The sequence below is a fragment of the Scleropages formosus genome, chromosome 14 (assembly GCF_900964775.1).
Source record: "Scleropages formosus chromosome 14, fSclFor1.1, whole genome shotgun sequence".
Classification (NCBI taxonomy): domain Eukaryota; kingdom Metazoa; phylum Chordata; class Actinopteri; order Osteoglossiformes; family Osteoglossidae; genus Scleropages; species Scleropages formosus.
The window spans coordinates 3,050,630-3,062,294 of NC_041819.1; the positions used below are offsets into that span (position 1 = coordinate 3,050,630).

Below are 11,665 nucleotides of genomic sequence, written 5' to 3' on the forward strand. Positions count from 1 at the left end.
TTAAGGTCACAGCTCCACTTACCTACAGATGGGGACAGCAGGGACTGTAGTGGTTAGAGCTGCTGCCTGACACTCGAAGGACTCAGGTCTCCTCCTACTTCAGTACCCCTGGTCAAGGTACTTACCCTGAACTGATCCTATAAAAGTTACCCTGCTGTGTAAATGGGTAAACCATGATAAGAAGCTTAGAGTTAGAATTTAACATTATAACTTGGCACGGAGAAAGGTACTAGCTCCATGAATGAATAATATAGTGATCAAAATAAATAAATAAATAAATAAATAAATAAATAAATGCATTTTAACCCCTAAAACACTGTCATAAAAGTGTTTGCTTAATAAAAAGTGTTGACTGGAGTAACAGAAAGAACATCAACTCTTCTAATGTGGAGGCGTACAGAGTTCTTAGGACTCGCAATGAATTATCAATCAATAGGCAACGTGTCCTTGTTTATGTACCAAGATCAATTGCACACAGTTGCGGTTCTAGAACAGAGGATGGGAGAAGAAAACGACAGCAACGGTGCCCTCCTGTCAGCGTGCGTCTGAAAAAAGATGTGGGCTCGTGTGTTTAGCATTCCCCTCAGTGTGGTGCAGCTTGTTAATTCGCTATGAAAGGCCGCTCTGTTGGTCTCAGCGAGACGCTAAAGCACTTTTGCACCAGGCGGGAAAAGCCTGTCGAGAAAGTCCATCACGCAGCAATTTGGCTTTTGTGGCCGTGCTTAATGGGGAGAAGATGTAGGAGGTATTCCATGAATTCACTTTGGCGCAGAAACAGAAAATGGTATCCAGATATCCCGCTCCACTGGCTATCCACGTTTCCCTTCCTGGAACTGATATCTGCTTCACTGGCCTGTCATGGCTGATAATCCCGCCTCTGCTGTGAAGCACAGATTTACCACTCTGGACATCACAAATGCATATGTGCCACCTCCATCTGAAGGGTGCCCCTACTGATGGTCCTTCAGTTCTTGTGCTCATTACCACAGTAAACATAAGGACTGAAGGTGGTCACTGAGTAAACAAGCTGGCACTGGAAAGTCTAAGCAATAATCATTTTATGACCTATGATGATCATGACAACATGATTTGGAGAACTGTGGGAAAGGGTATGCTTTGCAGTGACGTCAGGTTTGTAGGATCACATATGCATGTCAGAACCATGACACGTGGGAAAGGATGTCAGGATTCCTTAATCACCGTAACATCCCCTTTCCTGCAAGAGATGCCAGAGCTGTCACTTCCTTTCAAGTCACTGATACGATCTGCTGTGGAACTGCTCGTGTTAGACTGCTCTTTAGGCTCGCAGGAAATCACTCAGGGATCCCGAAAACTATCAACACATTTGCTAGACCGTCTAAAGTGAGGTCTCCTCGAAGACAGCTAGGGGTGAGGGTGCCACAGCCTGAAGAGTCCAGCAAGTCTAATCCATCAGCTCCCTCATGTGCATTGCAGACATCAGTGAAACCCATCTACTTTGACGCGATGGAGACCCACGGCCCAGACGCACCAAAGCCTCAAGATCGACCTTTCCTCTCACAGAACAAGCTGATCTTTGCAAGAGTCCCGCCATCCCAGAACCCAAGCAGCCCTGGGAGCAGGTGAGTCTCACCCAGACCGAGCGTGACGGCAGGCAGGCAGGCAGGCCCGTGGTGCACTCAGCTCCCTGACAGCTGATCCCAGTCCACAGGCGCCAGAACCATTGAGCTGAACTGGTAGCTTGGGTGAATGGTGGGTCCGCTGGGTCTGGAGTCTGACAGGCTTGCCCGGCTTAACAACCTCAGGACGCCCGCTCGGGTCGGACACAGGGGTCCTGCTCTGCCAAATGGGCTCATTGGCTGAGCCCTAGAGCAGCGCTCCTGTCAATAAAGCTGACCCCTGTGCTGACATTTTAGCGAGAGTGGCTGGCGGAGACCCATGCATTCTTACTGGGCAATTTGTCCTCCAAACCATTTGCCACTACTGATTCTCAGTTACTAATCAAATAAAAAAACTGTAGGCATGTTGGATAAGCAGAATCTGATGTGGAAAGGGGTATAGATCAACAGATGGACACAAACCAGGTTAAAATGTTAAATGAATTACTTCTAAGCTCCTTTGGTGAAATACCACATCAAAAAGAATAATAACAGTTTAAGAGATTTAAGAGACTGCCAGCTTAAGTGAATTGGCATTCCACAGGTAATAAATCAGATGAGCAATTTCACTGTTAAATTTAAGAAGCCAGTGCTGATGTCAGCATTCTGCAGATAAGGCAGACTGTAAATCGGCTATTTAGCACTTTCTTTAGCTAAACAATCTGACACAAAGGTGTTAATCAAGTAGAACAATACATCAGTTAATATCCTGGATCCTTGCACGTACAGCGAACCACAAAATGCATAAAAGTTATAGTATAATATTTGTTCATGGCTATAAAAGCACACACACACTTTCAGAACCACTTGTCCCCTACGGGGTCACGGGGAACCGGAGCCTACCCGGCAACACAGGGCATAAGGCCGGAGGGGGAAGGGGACACACCCAGGACAGGACGCCAGTCCGCCACAAGGCACCCCCAGCGGGATTCGAACCCCAGACCCACTGGAGAGCAGGACTGTGGTCCAACCCACTGCACCACTGCACCCTCCGCTATAAAAGCAATGGATGCTTTAAAATCAACACAAAACAAGAAAATTGTAGGATTAATAATTACGAGAAGATCAACTAAACAGTCAACCTTTAGCTTGCTTACAACAATTAAGAGATGGAGGCCCAAGTGGCCCAAGTGAGTTAAATCACCACAAAGATTCAAGAAGGCCTGAACCACACAAGCAGTGCTTTGCCCGTGGATTCTTCATTTGAAACGGCAGTAGCTGGAGAGATGTTTTTAGAATACTAAGGATACTGCATTAATTTTGTTCTATAAATCATAGTTGACTCAGAATTGACCTTTATGTGTCTCAGAAAAGGAGTGAGAGCATTCAGTCCAGTGTGTATCCCTTTCTGGGATGGACTCTGGACTGCCATGACCCTGCCGTGCACAAACACTTATTGATAATGAATGCATGGATGGATAGATAGATGGATTGATGGATAGGTATAAATCAGTTTCCCCCCAAACATTGGTATTACTGGCCTTCAACAGCTTCTGCCTCCCTAAAGGCCTTTCAAAATTGCACAGCAAATCAAAGCATTCTGCCTGTAATTAATACTGCCGTGTTTTATTAAATTTAAAAAATACAATCAGAAGGGCAGAGGTGGGCCTACATCGACAGATAAATATTCATGACACTGTTTAATCTGGTGCCTAAACTTTGTCATATGACTTGCACACGTCGGCACTGCTAATCACACATAACCGAGTGCCTCTTACATTAGTTCTCTTGGGGCGACAACCAGTTCCTCAAGTGTTTATGTGAATGTTATTTTAAGGCGCTACTTCCAGTAGCTGAATTTTAACAAGGTCTGCGCCCCCGCTTGAGGAGAGCCCACCACTAATCCTATGATCTCATTCTGTTCGTGTACCGCTTTTGAGCCATTATGTCTGAAAGAGCCCATATATGTTGATGAAATCCCACATAAGACAGCATCATGTACTGCAACTACTTTCCCTACTTCCCACAGCGTATCACAAATTCTCCACCCTCATCGAGGTGAATCATACAACAAACATTTAAAATGTGCAGAAAATGGAGTGTTTTTTTTTCATAAAGTCCTGATTACTTTTTTAAATTACGCAGTTATGGATAGCTAGGCATTACAGCAAATTACTTATAAATACACAACAAAACCACTTTTAACAAGATGAAATTTAATTTTTTTTATGAATTCTATGCTTTTTTAAGATTTGGAGCAAATTCATCCTGCATCTCTGTAAGTCCAAAGAAATAGAGTCTGAGTCAAGCAACCGTAGATGGCACAGAGGTCGACATGAAATGACAGCCCGGTCATCGCCAAAGGACAGAGATGTCACATCCATGGCGCAACCCAGCCACCCGCACAGGGCCAGTGCCTGAACACGTAACACCCCTCTGGTGAAAGAACCCCAACTGTTACTCATAAGAACCACCAAACTTCTCGTGAAGATCATCTGGCTTCAGTTATGTTCCCCAAGGGAGCACAAGCCCCACCCGGCCCAAAGCTGCTTCTCTTTAATCTTTTCTCCGTTCCTTTTTCACTCTGTTGCACATTCTGTGTTCTTACTGAACAAAATTGTCTATGGTAATTTCTTGCAAGTGAAGCTCAATTTTAAAAAAAAACAAAAAAAGAAAAAAGGTTTTATTGGGCAATACCAGATTGAGAAAAAACAGGAAATGACACAATACGTATTTAGATTATTACACTGCACCGTTGTGCTGTTAAGCATCAAAACTGACAACACTTAAATGTTGAGGGTATCACAACCTGTGGTGTTAAATCCAAATCTCCTTCCACTCAGATTGAAAGGGAGATGCTTCTGAAAGGCCTTAACAGTCACTGTGAGGGCGTGCTATTGTGAGTCATGCTCTTGCTTTTCCATGCACCGCTTTTTTGCTAAAAGTATGTTTACAGTTATGTAAATCAGAAAGACGTGGCATGCTTCATTTACATAATTACGTTTATTATATGTGCTGCCAAAGGGAAAGGGGGAGCGTACACAAGCAGTTTAAACTCGTGAGTCCACAGTAAAGTGGATTCTCACAGTGAATCTGCACCCGAAGTTCTGATCCGCATTTGTTATTTCAAGGGATTCTGACAGCTGTGTTGCGATGTACAGTCATCACCTCCACTTTCTCAGAAGTCTCATTCAAATAAAATGTGGACTGGGAGCCGATCAGCTGTGAGCAAAGTACACGTCCAGAATTACGGAATTCAGACCACTACCTTCTGTCAACTTTTAAAAAACAAACAAATAAAGAAGTAAATTACAAACGTTTGTACAAAACCCCTAGAGCTGAAGGTGAGATTTAAACCTGTGACCTGTAGGTTCATAGGTAGCCGCTCTAACCACAACACTACCAGTCGCCCTGAAAAGGGCCACAGCAGTCATGCATAAGGGGGCTCAAGCCAGCCACCCTCAAATAGTCCAAAACTGCTTGTCCCGAGTGGGATTGCGGTGAACCGGAGCCTAACCCGGCAACACAGGGTGCAAGGCTGGAGGGGGATGGGACACACCCAGGATAGGACATCAGTCCATCACAAGGCACCCCAAGCAGGACTCAAACTCCTAACCTAGCATAAAGCAGGACCCAGTCAAACCCATTGCACCGCCGCGTCCCCCTCCTCAAGATACAGTCCTGCATTAAAAGAATTATATTTTTTAGCAAAGAAACAAAAAATGAGGGAAACTCCTGTATTCTCATCAACTGAAGCCATGCACAATACATTTAAGAGATACATTTTCCCACTTCATTAGAGACATTGCTGACTTCTACAGACTGCTCAATGGAACGTTTTCCTGTGTAAAGAGGTCTAAAACATATTTTCAAATTACTAGGATATGAAAGAAACACACGGACAAAAACATTTTCCTCCATAATTGTATATGCTTTATTCCAGTCAATGCTGCAGACATGACAGATACAGTAAAGAAAGAAACAATATCATTGTATACCCTAATCTGAAGGTAGGTTTTCCTTTTCAGCATAGGTAGATTTAGTCAGCCAGCAATGAATGTCCAGATAACCCTCCATTACTGAAAAGCATGATCCATTTTTTGTAAAAGTTAATGTTTTTTTTTTTTTTTTGTATTCATAACTTGTAAGAGCCAGAGGTATTACCACGGGCTGTAGTTGTACTGCTGCTGGCACCCATTCAAAACCACTCAGTCATGAGACATTAAAGGGGTTTCTCCCATCATGGAGCAGGTAAGAACCACTCAACACAGATGAACAAGCATGGAAACAGCCCACTGACATCAGGATATGTTGAGCCATCTATTTCATAATAACCCTCACTTGTATATGCTGGAAGGAAAAAAAAAATGCTTTATATCTCAGGAATAAATACTGAATATTGACTTCTGCCAGTATGCCAGTATACATATGATTGGGAAAGTTTAGTCCACAGCAACAAATAGATGTGAAGACAAGGAAAAAGGATGTCTTTGTGTTGGACGATGAATGTGAGTAAATGTCATTCATTACCTTCCTCGTGGAGGAATTGGCCCAGTGTACAACCAGCCATGATCAAGGAGCTTTCATTCAGCTGTGACATTTACAGCAGCAGGAGGCCGAGTTTTTCATTACATCGGGTGATTAAAAACAAAAAGAGAGAAACACGGATGCGGATTATTTAATCAGTTCAACCACTGAGTCCACAAACAGGTGGACTAGTTATTAAACATGCTGCCTTTTCACCGCTGCCAGCTTTTCTTGTGCACCTGCAGAAAAGCGGCGCAGAAAATATCAGTGTCTTCTGACGAATCTTGCGCCAAAAACTTTTGCCCACATTCAGTTGCGGCATTCCATCACCCACGGTAGGTAGCATCCTAATTCACCAGCGAAATTTGTGACTCTCAGCTTTCTGCTTCAAGTCTCAGGATGGGCTGTACCCTTGAGAAAAGTACTGTACCTAAACTCCTTCGGTAAAACATCCATTTGCACAAATTGCTGAAAAGCACAAGAGCCTGTCTCCTTGGAGAAAACCATTGTCCAGCCTATAAATATGTCTTTCTCAGCAAGAGAACTAGACACTTTGAAAAATGCCAGTGTAGTGACATGCATTGCGATGGACTGCTGTCTCATCCAAGGTGCACCAAGCTTCACAGCTTACGTTTCTGGGATAGGCTCCAGGCTATCATGCCTGCATTAAGATAACTGGTTATTGGAATGAATGAATGAATGAATGAAAAAGATAAATTGAAAAAAATATTTGATGTGTCTTTTAGTGGAAGCAGAAGCATCTCAGAATTTAATAAGATCAAGGGCAATGTTCTGGTTATCAATTAATTTTTGGATTCAAAGTGGAAAGGGTGCATACTGAGTATTTAGGATTTTTTTCACCATCCCTTGAAATGTCTGGATAAGTCAGTGACATACAAAATTGATTCAATGTGACATTTGAAGATGCAGTGGAGACAAAATTAGAAGTGCTTCTCCATAAAGAATTGTTCAGCAGGCTCTGAAAAACTGCTCTTTTCAAACGGTTAAGAGGCGTTGCAAGCCATGCTGCCATCAATACAGGAGGTGGCAAGGTGTAACAATATTAAGAATTAATGTAACAGGGCCTGAAACGGTTTTAGACTGTACTGTCACTGAGCAATATTGATAGCAGAAAACAAAATCCATCTCGATAAACTTTTTGAAGCTCAGAAAGTCTCACAATAAATCATACCAAACTAAAACAGCTCTCCTAATGCAAAGAAATATTTTTATATGAGCTACAGGAAAGCAGCATATGCAGGTTTTCTTATTTGTCATATCAGTATGATAGACAGAACAATTCGTCATTCTTTCTTTATTAATAACCGCTTGTCAAATGCAGGGTCAGGGAAGTCTGGAGTCTATCCTGGAAGCATAGGGTATGAGGCAGCCTACACTGTGCAGATGATGTTAGACCATCAAAAGGCAATTACATGCACTCATTCAGACACTATGGGCAAATTAGATTCACCAGTTTGATTGAAACATACGACTCTGAACTGTCGGAAAAGACGGGGGGGGCACCCTGAGGAACCCCCCATGAACGCAGGGAGAATGTGCAAACTCTTAACAGACTAAGTCAAATTTGAAACCATGTCTGAACACATAGCCCGGGAGCTGAACTGTGAGGCACAGCAGTGCCCCCCTCCACACCACCATACTGTCCTCTTTATTTACTGTTTTGACAAACAGTTTTACTGCCACTCCTCTAACATACATCACTGCCATTCATGACGTAGTCTATCACTCCATTAAAAAATTCTCCAAACATGAACAGCACATTCAACGTATTTCAGATCTCTTACAAATAAAAGAGGGGGGCGCGGTGGATTGGACCACAGTCCTGCTCTCCGGTGGGTCTGGGGTTCGAGTCCCGCTTGGGGTGCCTTGCGACGGACTGGCGTCCCGTCCTGGGTGTGTCCCTTCCCCCTCCGGCCTTACGCCCTGTGTTACCGGGTGGGCTCCGGTTCCCCGTGACCCCGTATGAGACAAGCGGTTCTGAAAATGTGCGTGTGTGTGTGTGTGTGTGTGTGTGTGTGTGTGTGTGTGTGTGTGTGTGTGTACAAATAAAAGATGAATAACTTTCCGACAAGATCCTGAACAAACTAGTATTCTCATTTCTCACCATGGTTCAAGACACACATAAAAGCTGCATGAAAATCTACTGTATGGCCAGTAATGTAACAATAAGCTCAATGGTGGTTAATATGAACAAATCAGCAAGTTTTACATTGTTACACTGATCGTATCCATGCGCCTAGAAAGAAGCAGACTGTTGATCACAATTTTCCTTCATGCCCTGAGGCTGAAATACGTCAAGAAACGATTCCTCATGATAGCTAGCTCTCCAGGGAAATTGAGAAATAAGATGAACACTGTGAACCGCAACTAATATCAAGGTTTGTTATGTGGTGCCACATTCATAGTAACACTCAACATTGTTTATCCCGTACGAACTACCCCCATGCCCCCAATAATAACCTGAGTTCGCTTAAATTTTTCCTTGAGCTTATTTATGCAGCCGCTCTCATTGGAACTCCCGTCACATGTGCGCCAGCAATTACACACGTTCAAAGTAAATGAGATCCCTTTTTGCAGCCATCCCAGCTCATAAGAGCAGACTCAAGGTGTAGCTTATGGATAAGAGACTAAGAGGAACTCTGGAAGGACAGCTGTATATTTCACACCAGTTACTTAATGTGTTGAAGCAGCACACATTGAATACATGTCCTATGCCCTTCAAACTTCATGGTCTCCCTGTTTGATGTCTACTACTTGCAAAGCTGCAAAGTAAATTTGAAGTACAAATCTTGCTGCTACAGTACTAAAGGTTGACATTTGTTGATAGCAGCAAATGGGATTACAGATTTATGTAAAAGGTTTTAGAAACAAAAAGTCCCTTTGCCGCACACAGGGTTATGATTAAATAACTGCAACCTCGTTTTTGGTAATGGCCATTTTTGTTGTTAGCAAAACCTTTCTGTAATTCAGCCACACAGACCTTAGAAGGCTTGTATTAAAGATGTATCTGGAACGCAAAAAATCATCTGTTGCACTCGCACTGTCAGGAAAGATTACTGCTAAATCCTTTTAGTGAAGCTCACCGTTACACAGAATTACACAAGGAAAGGCAGAGACAACCACAATGCCGGTAAAACCAAATGATTCAGATAGCAGCAATGTAAGAAACTTTATTTCCATGGTACCCCACATAACTCATTTTAAGGCACATGAAATTACATTTAACTACTTAATCACATACAGAATTAATGACACAAAAAACCTATTCATACAGCTCCGAAAATGTTGAAGAAGTCTGCTTTCTGACCAAGAGTTTATCAACAGTAGCAAATTATGAAACTTTCTTTTTTTCCCCAATTTTGTCTGTTGATCAGAATGAAGGTATAGTTATGCAAAGTTTATTGATAATATTTAGGGAAAAATAGACTAGTATACTGAGACAGAGAGCCCTCTATTGGACACTATACATCCTTTGCAAAGTTCAACATTCTGTATCTTTTGGGAAAAGAAATTTTGAGAAGTTCAATATCTATTAAAGGATACGATTGTCAAAATAATCTTATTAATTTTCCCGAATAACCTACAATAATTGTATCTATTGATGAGCATACACAGTAATGTATCATGGTAATTATTATACCAGACATTTAAGCATGTTTTCAGAATTTTGCCCAGAGTACAAGGTAACTTATTGTTGGGAGGTGCATATTCTATCCTGCCCTCCACCGACCGACAAGGTGCGTATGTGAGGAGTTGAACTAATAGTTACACTTTCTAATGTACGAGTTCACCATATGTTCATATCTACAGAATGTAAAGACCAGAAATGGTTACTTTTTAAAAGGAGTTAACATGCTTTTTTGCTAATCTAAAGACTTACGTCATCCTACAATTAAAATTGTTTACAGACAAGGTTTTCCGTAGCAAAACAACTTATTTCCTGAGTAGTAAAAATAAGAATTAAAAAACTGAAAAATGTGTCAGAGTCAGAGAATTTGTAAAGAAAGAGGAGCAACATGTGATTTTCCCCAGACCCACCATCACTGCAGTTTTGTGAAAGCCTAATGGTGTTTCAGCAGTAAGCTGGCCTCCTTGCCTTATCTTACACTTTTACAGCACAGTAAATTAATTAACTTTTTTCCTCCACTTATCGTGGATGGATCTACAGTTCCATTAATGGGCCAATCCATAAGTAATTAACCACAGGGGCTCTTCCTTCCAACAGCAATTACTCCTCACACAGGTCCACACATGCACCCAAACTCCAGCCCTACACGTTCTTCATACTTATTATACTCAAATACACAGTGAGTGAGTCACGCTTTTTTTTTTCACCATCCGATATATTTATCCAATATGCTTCAATAAAATTAATTCCATACCATAGGTCTGTAAATCCCCATGTTTTCGCACGGGTTCAGATGATTGTTCGGAAACGGCAATACCACGCATGCTAATATTTTAATGTTCAAATGGACCTGTCTGTCTCCAGGGGCTCGGAGTCTGGCAGCCGAATGCACCGTGTGCGGGACTTCAGCTGCTGAGATTTAAGTTTTGAGAAGTTTAAGAGCTGATGAATTAGTCCTAGGACTTATTATTTCCTTGTGCAACTTTCTGTGTGATTTCCACTGCTGCGTGGGCTTGTGAATGTCATAAAAATGTACAATTAGAATGTACAGCTGCTGTACACGTGATGCGCAAAAGACATCGGCGATGAAGGCGCACGGTGGGTCGGCGAGGAGAGATGCGCAAAAAGAGCGCAAAGAAAAGCTGCGCACAGGGCAGCCCGGATCATCACACCGGCCCTTACCTGATATCTCCTGGTGCGGGATATTGAGGAGGCTGAAGCCCTTGGCGCCGTACGCCTGTCGCACCTCAGCGCAGCTCCGCGCTTTCAAATCTGCGCCCAGTGACAGGGAGAGCGCCGAGAACGCGCAAAGCAGCGCGCGCACCCGCAACATCGCGCGCCCGTGTGCTGTCGGTCCCCGGTGCAAACGCGATCCACACGCACGGACAATCTGCTCTTCTGCAGATTTACAAAAAATATATATATATATATAATCTCAGTGGATTAGAAATGACACTTTATGTCACGCGCCCCTCCGTACTTCCCGCGGGAAATTTAGCAACATAAATCCGGCTCGAGGAGCAGCAGTGCCGCGCGCGATGTTCTCCCAACTTCTGCAGAGAGCCCGTACCGCATCTGCGAGGAGAAAGTGGAGATCCCGCGGAGCCACATCCACTGAGCGAGCATCGCCGAGGCGCCGAGCCCGAGCGCTCGCAAAACGCGGAGCGGAGTCGGAATGGGGAGCCTCCCCCGCAGATACGAGAACGCCTGCGATTGGCCAGGATTGCCTGCATGTCGGGGTGTAGGGCGCTATAAAGTGCGCGGGACCCCAGCGTGCGGGTCTCCAAAGGACTCATGCTACAAGAAAAGTGTCCTCCTGTAATACTAGAGTTAGTAATTGATGTATTAATTAGGTTAATGAAGAACATTTCAGGTGCCCATCCGTAATGTACAGGTGTGATAGCATTAAGAA

At 43.2% G+C, this 11,665-nt stretch overlaps 1 protein-coding gene across 1 annotated transcript in view; it reads right to left on the minus strand.

Moving 5' to 3' along the window:
* The window catches only part of LOC108942524 (glypican-6-like), a 198,586-nt gene extending 187,208 nt beyond the window's left edge, over positions 1 to 11,378 (minus strand). The window contains exon 1 of the mRNA XM_018765937.2: positions 10,936 to 11,378. Within this exon, the coding sequence (XP_018621453.2) occupies positions 10,936 to 11,086 (151 nt within the window). The 5' untranslated portion in view covers positions 11,087 to 11,378. The remainder of the gene's footprint in view (positions 1 to 10,935) is intronic.
* Positions 11,379 to 11,665: the final 287 nt, after the last annotated feature.